The sequence below is a fragment of the Cydia amplana genome, chromosome 18 (assembly GCF_948474715.1).
Source record: "Cydia amplana chromosome 18, ilCydAmpl1.1, whole genome shotgun sequence".
NCBI lineage: Eukaryota > Metazoa > Arthropoda > Insecta > Lepidoptera > Tortricidae > Cydia > Cydia amplana.
Window position 1 is genome coordinate 1059554 of NC_086086.1, and position 14605 is coordinate 1074158.

The window sequence follows — 14605 nt, forward strand, 5'->3', positions numbered from 1 at the left end:
CTTACCTTAAATTTTAGCCGTATAGCATACAGATTTCTGCTGATTATTATGGTAGCTGCCATTTAATTCATAAACTAGGAGCAATAATCTAATGTTGTTATGGACTGCCGCGAAAGTTATGCGTGAAATATATAATAACCATATTTTGTACTATAGGTGTTGTATCAGGGTACCAGGATGTTCAAGATGTACTTAGAAATAGCCTTCGAGGCTGAACTGGACACAAACGAGAACCCAGAACTCTTGGAGATGGCTCGTGAAGTTTGCGAAGAGCACGCGGAGACCAGGGCCTCAGCTATCCAGGAGCTTAGGGACATGATATACGGTAAGGAGTGAGAGGGTCAAAAGCTTTTTAGTAAGAGTTAAGGTTACGCACTTTCATCATCAAGAAATTAATGGATTTCAAAGTCTACATCTCTTGCAGGACCAATACAGGCATACCTGAACATACATGAACATGTGTATGTTCAACCCTCCAAATTTTTTTAAAAAGGTGTATGATGAAACCATTATAAACATGTACATATATCTTTAACTATTGTATGTTCACAGTATAGTCACCCGTGTTTCTGAACTTTCTTGACCCAAAAGTGCTTGCGCGATAGCGATAGGTGAATAGTTTTCTTTTAACTTTTCCGAATGGTTGTCAAACGTAAGTCACAATTAAACTATGACAATGACACATTTCTTATGCGTAATCTATTAGTGTTTTAAAGGTCATTAAAAACGGCTCTTAAATTAATAATGTTGTCGCCTAAGCGCTCACTGACAGTTTTATTTAGTCATCGACGATTATTGAAATTAAAATTATAATCGGCTTTTGGTAGCTAATTAATTAATTTAATAATTGTTGCCATTTCTGTTACTTTGTATCCATTATTATAGACTAGCTGTTGCCCGCGACTTCGTACGCGTGGATTTGTATATTGGTGGTTATATATTCTACATTAGCTTAGAACATTATGCAGCAAGAGATTGCGGTAGGACGGTTAATCATTTGTTAATTATTAATATTATACAACGCATGAGACTTTGTCTTTCACAACCTACGAAGTTTCAAGCCCCTAACTGAATAAAAACGTCCTCGATATAATCCCTCTAAACCCCCTTAGAATTAAGATTTTCATGTCCTCTATTTAATAAAACCTACTACCTAACTACCTATTTACGAAGTTTGAAGTTCCTAGCTTTAAATAAAATTTGAACCATATACAAACTTTCAACCCCTTTTTAACCATTTTAGGGGATGATTTTTTTAAAAGCTGAAATTATTTTTCTTGTATTCTAATAATATGCCTTTATACAACCATTCAAGTCCCGCACTCAAAAAAATGTTTGGCCTCCATACAAATTTTCAACCCCTTTTTCACCACCTCGGGGGATGAATTATCAAAATCTCTGAGATTAGTTTTCTTCTCTTTTGATAAAATACATTTTTACGAAGTTTCAAGTTTGTAGCTTTAAATAAAATTTGAACCCTATACAAACTTTCAACCCCCTTTTTAACCCTGTTAGGGGATGAATTTTACAAAACGCTAAAATAACTTTTCCTGTCTTCTAATAATATCCCCAAATAGAAAGATTCAAGTCGCGCGTTCGAAAAAATGTTTGATATCCATACAAACTTCCAACCCCTATTTCACCACCTTAGGGGATGATAATTCAAAAACGCTGAAATTAGTTTTCTTGTATTTTAATAACATATATTTTTACGAAGTTTTAAGTTCCTAACTTAAAATAAAATTTGAACTCTGTTAGGGGATGAATTTTACAAAACGCTGAAATAATTTTTCCTGTCTTCTAATAATATCCCTAAATACAAAGATTCAAGTCCCGCACTCTCAAAAATATTAGAGTTCCGTACAAACTTTCAACCCCTTTTTTACCACCTCGGGGGATGGAGTTTTAAAAAGGCTGAAATTAGTTTTCTTGTTTTTTAATTTAATACCTTTTTACGAAGTTTCAAGGTCCTAGCTTAAAATAAAATTTGCACCCCAGGACACACTTTCATCCCCTTTTTTACCCCCTTAGGGGTTGATTTACCTAAAACGTCGCAATTCCTGTTTTTTGTCATCGGCTATTATGTCTTTCTAAGAAGTTTCAAAGCATTTGTAATGGATTCAAATTTTCAACCCCTTTTTAACCCTGTTAGGGGATGAATTTTCAAAAACGCTGAAATTACTTTTCCCGTCTTATAATAATATCCCCATATACAAAGTTTCAAGTCCAACACTTACAAAAATATTTGATCTCCATACAAACTTTCAACCCCTTTTTCACTACCTTGGGGGATGAATTTTACAAAACGCTAAAATAACTTTTCCTGTCTTCTAATAATATCCCCAAATAGAAAGATTCAAGTCGCGCGTTCGAAAAAATGTTTGATATCCATACAAACTTCCAACCCCTTTTTAACCACCTTAGGGGATGATAATTCAAAAACGCTGAAATTAGTTTTCTTGTATTTTAATAACATATATTTTTACGAAGTTTCAAGTTCCTAACTTAAAATAAAATTTGCACTCCATACAAACTTTCAACCCCCTTTTAACCCCGTTAGGGGATGAATTTTACAAAACGCTGAAATAACTTTTCCTGTCTTCTAATAATATCCCTAAATACAAAGATTCAAGTCCCGCACTCTCAAAAATATTTGATCTCCGTACAAACTTTCAACCCCTTTTTTACCACCTCGGGGGATGAAGTTTTAAAAACGCTGAAATTAGTTTTCTTGTTTTTTAATTTAATACCTTTTTACGAAGATTCAAGGTCCTAGCTTAAAATAAAATTTGCACCCCAGGACAAACTTTCATCCCCTTTTTTACCCCCTTAGGGGTTGAATTACCTAAAACGTCGCAATTCCTGTTTTTTTGTCATCGGCTATTATGTCTTTCTAAGAAGTTTCAAAGCATTTGTAATGGATTCAAACTTTCAACCCCTTTTTAACCCTGTTAGGGGATGAATTTTCAAAAACGCTGAAATTACTTTTCCCGTCTTATAATAATATCCCCATATACAAAGTTTCAAGCCCAACACTCACAAAAATATTTGATCTCCATACAAACTTTCAACCTCTTTTTCACCACCTTGGGGGATGAATTTTCGAAAACGCAGAAAATAGTTTTCTTACATTTTAATTTAATACCTTTTTACGAAGTTTCAAGGTCCTAGCTTAAAATAAAATTTGCACCCCAGTACAAAGTTTTATCCCCTTTTTTACCCCCTTAGGGGTTGAATTACCTAAAACGTCGCAATTCCTTTTTTTTGTCATCGGCTATTATATCTTTCTAAGAAGTTTCAAAGCATTTGTAATGGATTCAAACTTTCAACCTCTTTTTAACCCTGTTAGGGGATGAATTTTCAAAAACGCTGAAATTACTTTTCCCGTCTTATAATAGTATCCCCATATACAAAGTTTAAAGTCCAACACTCACAAAAATATTTGATCTCCATACAAACTTTCAACCCCTTTTTCACCACCTTGGGGGATGAATTTTCGAAAACGCAGAAATTAGTTTTCTTGTTTTTTAATATAGTATATTTTTACAAAGTTTCAAATTCCTAGCTCAAAATAAAACTTGCACCCCATACAACCTTTCATCCCCTTTTTAACCCCCTTAGGGGTTGAATTTTTCAAAATCGCTTCTTATCTCTTGTACATTTTATAAATTCAACCTAGTGTGCAAATTTCAACTTTCTAGCTTTTGTAGTTTCGGCGCTGCGTTGATGAATCAGTCAGTCAGTCAGTCAGTCAGTCAGGACACTTGCATTTATATATATAGATAGACGCAATCCAACTTCATAAATTCTGTGCCCCAATTAATTCGCCATGTTGCTCGGATTACCCCACTAGATAATTCCGTATCGCAACGCGCATCAAACATAAGAGTAATAAATAATGTATTGACCGGCAGAGCGTGGAGAGTGCGCGCCGCGGCGGACGGACGATGAGTTCCTGCTGCGGTTTCTGCGTCAACACCGGTTCGTCGTGCGGCGCGCGCACAGACAGGTCACATTAAGTACTTTTGGTTATCTCAATCACGCACGTACCTACCTATTTTTAATAACCTAACTTAGACTAAGTATAAAACCTAGTATGGTAATTCCAGAACCGAACCAAATAAGTGTGGTAAAGAAATCGTTATTATTGTTTGTCTTTCTTAATTTCTTCACTAAAAATAGTTATTTATCCGGAACAGCGGTTCCATCGATCTAACGAAGATTGTTTAATTTAAATAAAAATCTTATTTTCCAGAATTTACCATTTAAAATACAATACTTTTCATCATTCATCATCTGATCTGTCATTTTCATTTGTCTACTCTGGAAGAGATCCCTTATAGGGATAAGTTCGCCTTTGTACATTGTATGTACTTTCTTTAAATTGGATCTTAACCTGTCTTATGTACAATCAATTGTTTACATACATACATACATACTTTTGTATGTTGACGTATCTATCTATTAAGAAAGTTCGTTAGTTCAAATGAAAGTTCCTCAATCACAGAAAAACAGCTAACCTAACAAAAATTAACATGCAGTTTTATGCATGTTTGGCAGTTAAAGTACTTCACGCAGACGAAGTCGCGGCTGGAGGTTAGTAACGATAACTTATACCCTCCACAGTTGGTGCGGTACTGCACATTTCTTGAGCAGTACCCCGACCTGTACAAAGGAGTGGACCTCTGGGGTCTGGCGAGGTTGGGCGCCGCGTACGAAGTCTGCATACTTGACCGCCCTGGCGTCGGCCGCATTTCCATACTCAGGTTTGGTGCGTACTGTACTTTTAGAAGTCTACAGAGTATATATGACATTTTCAACCAAAAGGTACTACATTGTCGGATGTAGATAAGGTTGATTTCAAATTAAAGCAATATGGAAATAGCGCCTTATTGATAACCGACAATAAGTACCCTTTTGGTTGAGAATAGCACATTTAGTAAATGAGGAAGTACAGTAAAATTAGAAAGAAAGATACCAAAAAGCCAGATATTATATCATTCAATCGAAGTTACGCTCTCATTTTAAAACGAACATTTGAGCTGTAACTTTTTGGCATGAACATTTGAGTAACTTTTTGGTATGAATATTTGAGTAACTTTTGGTATGAAAATTTGAGTAAGTAACTTTTTGACATGAAGATTTGAGTAACTTTTTGGCATGAACATTTAGTAATATTTGGCTGCGGGTTCGTAAGAATCTTATTAAACGTAAACGTTCTAAACTTTTAGGAGCCTGGGACCCAGATGAACATCCTGGAATTTTCCTTGTGCAGGTCGCCTTCGCTATGACAGAGATCTGGCTACGATTGCCCAAGCTACAGGTGAGCTACAAATCATTAAAACAATAAGTTTGATGACGAACTTAATTTTGTGTTAATTAGAAAGCGTTAAATTGTGCCTAATTCAAAATTTTATTTAAATTTTAAATTTATTTTACTTAACTGTGGTAGGTATGTTGTTGTTGTGTAGGTATATGCTGGTTTAAAGTAGGCCATCACTAATGTAATAACTACTGTTGTTATAACACTTAATTGAGGTTGTGATTTAGTTGTCATAATTTATTATGTAAAATCTGTTGGAGCACAATTACCCAGTGGGGAGCACAGTAGGCATTTACGAAACCACTAAATCTCAGCCATATCCTTCCAGGTGTTAGGCGGCACGCTCATCGTCGACTTGCAGAATATCACCATGAAGCATGTCGCCGCGCTCACGCCTACCATTGCCTACCAGATCGTGTGCTTGGTTGGGGTAAACTGAACCGTTTACAAATTGAAATAGATGTCACATTTCTTCATTTATGCTATCTTCAGTGCCTGATTCTAATTAAAACATTGGACATCGTTTTGAATTGGTTTTGATACGACTTTAACGATCTTGGTGATTGGCGCTCAAGTCACGCACGAGTTTCAAGGTTTATATACGAGGGGCGTTCAAAATATTCTCGGTATTGATATCTTACAACCTCTTCTAAAATTTCTTTCGTTACTGGCCGCTAAGGTTTATTCATTGACATTAAAAAAAAGTATAATTCGAACCGAGATGTTCTTTTGTTTTTCTGCAATTGCTGAACAAACATGAACATCATGTGGAAATTGACAATGTTAACTAAATTAGAACATCGATGCGTGATAAAATTCTTGACAAAACAGGGTAAAAATCAAAAAACCATAAAAGAGGAAATGGATTGTGTTTACCGTGAGTCTGCTCCTTCTTTATCTACCATTCAAAAGTGGTCAAGCGAGTTTAAACGTGGAAGGGAGAGTGTTGAAGACGACCCTAGACCTGGCCGGCCTGTAGTAGCTACTTCACAAGAAAATATTGATAAAGTGGAAAAACTTATATTGGAAGATGGTCGAGTGAAGGTAAAATCTATAGCACAAGTAACCAATCTCTCTATTGGTACCGTACATGATATTATCCATGACCATCTTAATATGTCAAAAGTAAGTGCAAGATGGGTTCCGCGAATGCTGACTCGGCTTCAAAAAGACATGCGTGTAGCTTGTTGTTCCGATTTTATTGACCTGTGCGGTGAAAATCCTGATGAGGTGCTGCAAAGAATAGTTACTGGAGATGAAACCTGGGTTCATCATTATGACCCAGAGAGTAAACAAGAGTCCATGCAGTGGCACATTAAGGGTTCAGCTCATCCCAAGAAGTTCAAGGTCATCCCTTCAGCTGGCAAGGTCATGGCCACGATATTTTGGGATTGTGAAGGAGTATTACTGATCGATTATAAAGAAAAAGGTGTAAATATCACAGGACAGTACTACGCTAACATTCTACGTCAATTAAAGGATGCAATCAAAGAAAAGAGGCGAGGAAAGTTAACCAAAGGTGTTATGCTTCTGCATGACAACGCCCCCGTCCATACTGCTCATATTGCCAAGGCAGCTATTGTTGAATGTGGGTTTGAAACTGTTACTCACCCACCGTATAGTCCGGACTTAGCCCCCAGCGACTTCTTTTTGTTCCCCAATCTTAAAAAAGATCTGCGTGGAAATAAATTTTCCGATGATGAAGCATTGAAGGCGGCAGTGGAGGAGCATTTTTACACCAAAGATAAAAAATATTTTTATGCAGGATTAAAAAAAATAATTGATCGATCTTATAAGTGTATGAACATAGGGGGGGAGTATATTGAAAAATAAAAATATCAAACTTTTCGTACTTGTTTGTTTTCATTCTCATATCGAGAATATTTTGAACACCCCTCGTAGTACTGCAATACTAAATGAATCATCAATTTTATGTGGCTTTGGATTTTCATGCCTTCCAAATTGGTAACAACTAAGTTATTTCTAATAAGATGTCTCTTCTTCTCAATCGTAGGTATATCGTTGTACGCCTTTTTTATTGTTTTCCGATTAACTTACCGCTTAACTTTAGGATTTTAACTTATTTCGTTTTTGCACTAGGTATACTTCGTTTTTAGGGTTCCGTAGCCAAATGGCAAAAAACGGAACCCTTATAGATTCGTCATGTCTGTCTGTCTGTCTGTCTGTCCGTCTGTCCGTCTGTCCGTCTGTCCGTCTGTCCGTCTGCCTGTCCGTCCGTATGTCACAGCCACTTTTCTCCGAAACTATAAGAACTATACTGTTGAAACTTGGTAAGTAGATGTATTCTGTGAACAGCATTAAGTATTTCACACAAAAATAGAAAAAAAACAATAAATTTTTGGGGTTCCCCATACTTCGAACTGAAACTCAAAATTTTTTTTTTCATCAAACCCATACGTGTGGGGTATCTATGGATAGGTCTTCAAAAATGATATTGAGGTTTCTAATATCATTTTTTTCTAAACTGAATAGTTTGCGCGAGAGACACTTCCAAAGTGGTAAAATGTGTGTCCCCCCCCCCTGTAACTTCTAAAATAAGAGAATGATAAAACTAAAAAAAATATATGATGTACATTACCATGTAAACTTCCACCGAAAATTGGTTTGAACGAGATCTAGTAAGTAGTTTTGTTTTTATACGTCATAAATCGCCTAAATACGGAACCCTTCATGGGCGAGTCCGACTCGCACTTGGCCGCTTTTTTTAGCGTTAGAAAAAAGGTAAACAATCTTGATGTGTCTTTTAATTGAAAAACGTGCCGTGACTTATTTTTAAAACGTGTTTTTCTATTAAAATACACATATAGTACAAAAAACGAAGTATAGTCACAGCAATAGTATTTTTTTTGTCCAAACAATTTGCACTAGGTATTGTGTATAAGTGCATTGTAAAACCCCTCTTTATTTCAGTTGGCGCTGCCCTGTGCCCCAAACTCCATCCACATCGTCAACTACAACTGGCTGCTCCACACCTTCTTCTTCCTCTTCAAACGCTTCATCCCGAAGAAGGCATGGAATAAGATCCACTTCCACAGGCACGACCTCGAGTCCCTTCGTCAGATCATTGACCCTGAGTGTCTCCCGCCTCGGTACGGCGGCACCTGCCGGCATCATATCACCATCGGCCATTGGTTCAATAAGATCAGGCAGTATAGAGATGAAGACTTCGATCGGGAGATGAAAGATTATGGTTGGTTAATAAAGGAATGATTTGAGATGGAAATTATCATAAGATCTAGATTATTTGTAAACGCTAATGAAGATTAGCAATACTTCAAATTATTGACTGAAAATATGACGTACAATAGTTCGTATTCGAGAGTGTTTCTAAAAGGCAAGAAATTATGTATGTACTTTCACAATATTGTAATGAATAAGATCTCATTTATTTTAGACTACTTAATACTTATACAGGGAAACATTTATACTCGTAATTATTATATACACCGAAATTAAATCGGAATTCTGCCGCTTGTATATTTTTTTGTAACATTAATAGCTTGTCGATATTTTTATTGTAATGTTTACTTTTGTAATAAGTTAATCAAATTGTCAAATCTATTTAAATTAGGTATTTACCCCTATATTTATTTGGTTTTGTTGTTCACGCTCCCCTGCGGCAAGTTGCAAAAGTACTAACTGCTTATGGTTTTATTGAGAGGTAACGCTTGCGTCCGCTGCGTTCGTTCAGCTATTCTGTACTAGATGGCGCAAATATTAGCTTAAATTTTGGATTACGCAGGGAGATGTAGTTAAAGTTTTAAATTATAGTGTTAATCTTTAAATTAGCTTACAAATCAAACGTAGACTATTTTAAGCCCTTTATAATACTAAAACGCAGTCCCCGTAACCCAGGACGGAAAAAATAAATTAAAATGTACTTTTAATACTTTTTTATTTCACCAGTGTCTTATTACTTAATTTCTTATGTAAAATTATCGCGCTTGAAACTATTTAACTATCTTTCTTGGCAATTTTCATCAAACGATTCCGAGAACTATGTCGTCTTTAGCTAATCATTTCACGTCTTGTGATGTCCTAGGACCTAGAATTTTAAGCATGAACATTTGGTGCCGTTTATAGTCCTAACTACTAACTAGATGATAAATCTAAAGCCCGATGTACGCTCGAGTTCACAAACATCTTTACAAGCCAACGTTCCAAAAATATCTTTACACAACCTAATTGTTAATATCTTAGAGGCGTGTAAATATTATTATGTTTTTGGAATGTTGGCTTGTATTATAAATGTTTGTGAACTGTACACATTGGGATTGGGCCAATATTTGGTCAATATTCAAGGTGCTGAATGCGTTAGAGAGCGAGCATTATTGCGATCTCATTTCTTCGCAGTTGCACTTCATAGATTAGCTATTCTCACCCAACGTACATGCTTATGATAACATCCTTTTCAGCCTGCCATAACAAAATATCAAAAAGGTCTTTTCCAGGGCACGGAGACGCTTTCACGTCACTCGGAGACATGTGCTATCGTAATTGCGATCTGCGCTCTGAAAAGCGTGTGTTTGATAAAAGAGACGTTCCGGAGGCCAATTGAGACTTACATTGTGACATCAAAATGATATCTAAATGATGTCAGTCGCGCGTGCAATTCGCTCACACTTGTCCGGACATGTATTACTGCGAGCGAGACTCAGGGGCGATTGGCATCATTTAGATATCATTTTGATGTGACCATGTTAGTTTGAATTGGCCTTCCGCTTGGACACAATATTGTGGATTATCCTTTAATGCTACGTAGATTGCCAATAAACCGCTTTTGTAAGGCACTGCGACAAGACAAACTGTTTTTCTGGTTTAGTCGCGTAACGAAGTGAGAATAAAAAAGCGGCCAAGTGCGAGTCGGACTCGCCCATGAAGGGTTCCGTATTTAGGGGATTTATGACGTATTAAAAAAAACTACTTACTAGATCTCGTTCAAACCAATTTTAGGTGGAAGTTGGCATGGTAATGTACATCATATATATATTTTTTCGTTTTATCATTCTCTTATTTTAGAAGTTACAGGGGGGGGGGGACACATTTTACCACTTTGGAAGTGTTTCTGGCGCAAACTATTCAGTTTAGAAAAAAATGATATTAGAAACCTCAATATCATTTTCGAAGACCTATCCATAAATACCCCACACGTATGGGTTTGATGAAAAAAAAAATTGAGTTTCAGTTCTAAGTACCTATGGGGAACCCCCAAAATTTATTGTTTTTTTTTTTCTATTTTTGTGTGAAAATCTGAATGCGGTTCACAGAATACATCTACTTACCAAGTTTCAACAGTATAGTTCTTATAGTTTTGGAAAAAAGTGGCTGTGACATACGGACTGACAGACGGACAGACAGACAGACATGACGAATCCATAAGGGTTCCGTTTTTTGCCATTTGGCTACGGAACCCTAAAAAGTAGCAACTGAATAAAAAGAAGTAGAGCAGAATGCTAATGCTGAGGAAGCAATACTGCAGCACATGCTGAGTCGGTGCCATTTCGCAATTACGTCAAAACAATATAAGGTTATTATGTACAATCTAGAGAGGACTGGCTATCTTTGGTCCTCCAAAGATAGCCAGTCCTCTCTAGATTGGAGATTATATCTCTGGCCTTCACCTGCAGAGGGGTTCTTGCAGATTAAAATTATAGGTAGCAAATAATACCAATTATACTAAATGTAAAAAAATATTTAAATAACTAATACTCTATTACTAACAAAAATGAATACTACTAACATATTAGCATTTAATTTAATCTTATTTCTTTTTTTATTATTTTTGTAATCTGCAACGAAATAAAAGGCTTTTATTATGTACGGTTATTAAATAGTTTATAAATGAATTAATTTTTGAGTCATCATCATCATCACAGGCTTTTGCGTCTATTGCAGAAGATTTATCCATTGCTGTATAGATAGACAACGGGTTTGGTGACTGTGTAGGCCGATGCGTGAGCGGCATGACCTATTTTTGAGTAGGTATGCGTTTTTCATAATTATTTTTCCATTTTAGCTTTTTATGTACCTACAAAGTCTGTCACCTATTGCCATTAATGGCTTCTAAACATAACATTTGACTATCTAACCGCAGTTATAGTCACAAAAGTAATTATATTTATTTTTAACGGCTTCCAACTGCTATTAGGTATGTACGAGGGGCGTTCAAAATATTCTCGGTATTGATATCTTACGACCACTTCTAAAATTTCTTTCGTTACTGGCCGCTAAGGTTTATTCATTGACATTAAAAAAAAGTACCTATAATTCGAACCGAGATGGTCTTTTGTTTTTCTGCAATTGCTGAACAAACATGAACATCATGTGCGAATTGACAATGTTAACTAAATTAGAACATCGATGCGTGATAAAATTCTTGACAAAACAGGGTAAAAATCAAAAAACCATAAAAGAGGAAATGGATTGTGTTTACCGTGAGTCTGCTCCTTCTTTATCTACCATTCAAAAGTGGTCAAGCGAGTTTAAACGCGGAAGGGAGAGTATTGAAGATGACCCTAGACCTGGCCGGCCTGTAGTAGCTACTTCACAAGAAAATATTGATAAAGTGGAAAAACTTATATTGGAAGATGGTCGAGTGAAGGTAAAATCTATAGCACAAGTAACCAATCTCTCTATTGGTACCGTACATTATATTATACATGACCATCTTAATATGTCAAAAGTAAGTGCAAGATGGGTTCCGCGAATGCTGACTCGGCTTCAAAAAGACATGCGTGTAGCTTGCTGTTCCGATTTTATTGACCTGTGCGGTGAAAATCCTGATGAGGTGCTGCAAAGAATAGTTACTGGAGATGAAACCTGGGTTCATCATTATGACCCAGAGAGTAAACAAGAGTCCATGCAGTGGCACATTAAGGGTTCAGCTCATCCCAAGAAGTTCAAGGTCATCCCTTCAGCTGGCAAGGTCATGGCCACGATATTTTGGGATTGTGAAGGAGTATTACTAATCGATTATAAAGAAAAAGGTGTAAATATCACAGGACAGTACTACGCTAACATTCTACGTCAATTAAAGGATGTAATTAAAGAAAAGAGGCGAGGAAAGTTAACCAAAGGTATTCTGCTTCTGCATGACAACGCCCCCGTCCATACTGCTCATATTGCCAAGGCAGCTATTGTTGAATGTGGGTTTAAAACTGTTACTCACCCACCGTATAGTCCGGACTTAGCCCTCAGCGACTTCTTTTTGCTCCCCAATCTTAAAAAGGATCTGCGTGGAAATAAATTTTCTGACGATGAAGCATTGAAGGCGGCAGTGGAGGAGCATTTTTACACGAAAGATAAAAAATATTTTTACGAGGGATTAAAAAAAATAATTGATCGATCTTTTAAGTGTATGAACATAGGGGGGGAGTATATTGAAAAATAAAAATATCAAACTTTTCGTACTTGTTTGTTTTCATTCTCATACCGAGAATATTTTGAACACCCCTCGTATGTTACTGGAACGATGTTTCTGTTAGTCTTTTGTTATTATAAAGCCATTGAGCTCCTCTCACCGCACCAAAGTCTCCAATTGCACAATAGCAGCGTTTAAGTTTCAGTCTCAAGACGATAGACAATGAGGGAGTATAGTTTCGCATAAATTATAAAGGGGTTTAGTTGAAATGACGCTGGGTATGCAAATCCTTCAAGTTTTGCTAGAGTCTCGGGTTGCGTGGGGGAAACAATTAGGTACCTACAGCGTTCTTAATGTCTTACATGGGATTGGAACTTATGTGTATGGAATTATCATTGAAACCTGGATTCAGAAATGAATTAAAAGTTAAAGTCTGATTTGATCTATTAAATATATTAAAAACGGGTCACTCACGTATTTCAAGTCGAAAACGCTCAACATGTTTCACTCCGTACTGAGTAATGTCATCAGGACGGGTGTCCGTCACCGTTAACGCAAGCTCTTGGTGATTCTTCTCGGTACGGAGTCAAACATGTCGAGCGTTTTCGACTTAAAATACGAGAGTGACCCGTTTTTAATTTATTTAATATGTCTCTGTCTCACGGAATTAAGTTTTGTTTGATTTGATCTATATTATAATTAAGCTAAATACGAGTATACCTGTTTGAACACACGTATTTTTTTTAGTGGGCAGGAAAACGCAGACCTCTAGGCTTTGCCAAGCTTTGCGAAACAAGTCACACAAAAACCTATTAGTCTTGATCAGATAATTTAATTTCGACAATTTAAATTCTAATGTCAAACCCCGAACCCCATTATCAAGGATGCAGTTCACTGAAAATAAGGATTGGTGGACCCTAACTTCGCCTTTAAGTACATAACTTCGCTTTAATTGGCATTACGCAAAATATGAAAAGCGACAAGCCCAAAGAAAGCTTTATCTACTGAGGGGCTACCGCGTAAACCGAATTTCACAAATTGTGGGCATTTTTCTGTCACTCTAATTACGGCTTCATTGGAGTAAAAGAGAAAGATCCCCGCAATTTGCGTAATTCGGTTTTCGCGGAGCTCCTCTGCCCTTTTCTTCCAACAGTTTCTTATTTTTCATTTAATTACCGAACCAATTTCATACTTAGTTCGCTTCTTCACTGAACTTTGATGAAGTTAACTGCCATTCCACTGAGCCACTGTTTCGATCTGTTCGAATAAGTGAATTACAAGTCGTCAGTCATCGTTTAATGCGGCTCTCATCGCGGAGAAAATACTAACTACAAAATTACGGGCCTGATTTAGTTAACTCGTGTTTTATCCCTTTCTTACAAATACATAAGTCAATGGCAGATAAAGACAAACAATTTGTAGGTAGCTATAAACTGAAATAAATCTCATATAGGTACTACGAAAAAGTGACCCAAGCCTTGGTGGCCAGGGGGCGCCATAAGGGTAACATTCCATTTCTGACCGCAGCTGCACTACTGGTACTGAACGCGTCGCTGTTACTGTCAATTTCCATAGTAAAATGAACAGTAGTGCAGCTGCGGTTGGAAATGGACTGTCACCTTAAGAGGCCGGTATCGATTTTAGTCGCAAAAATGTAAAATTGATAGATTGAGTCAATGAAATTGTCCACCTTTTGTTACGTAATAGAAACAACAAGTACTGGTATCTATTAGCACGTCTTCTTATCTTGCATTTGTACAGATCATTTGTTTGAAAACTGACTCACTAAATTAGTAATGATTTTTTTTTTCTGATGGACGTTTAGGTAAACGCGCGTAAAGCACTGATTTAGTCGATCTTATTTGTAAATTTCGTAAAGTTTTGACTGCTAAAAATGGTAA

General features: G+C 36.6%; 1 protein-coding gene across 1 annotated transcript; it reads left to right on the plus strand.

Moving 5' to 3' along the window:
- The first annotated feature begins 171 nt into the window (after positions 1–171).
- LOC134656276 (clavesin-1-like) lies at positions 172–8554 on the plus strand. The gene is made up of 6 exons (XM_063511795.1): positions 172–325; positions 3915–4009; positions 4627–4771; positions 5232–5323; positions 5652–5753; positions 8255–8554. Exons 1-6 carry the CDS (start codon positions 178–180, stop codon positions 8552–8554), a joined length of 882 nt encoding a protein of 293 aa, XP_063367865.1. The 5' UTR covers positions 172–177.
- Positions 8555–14605: the final 6051 nt, after the last annotated feature.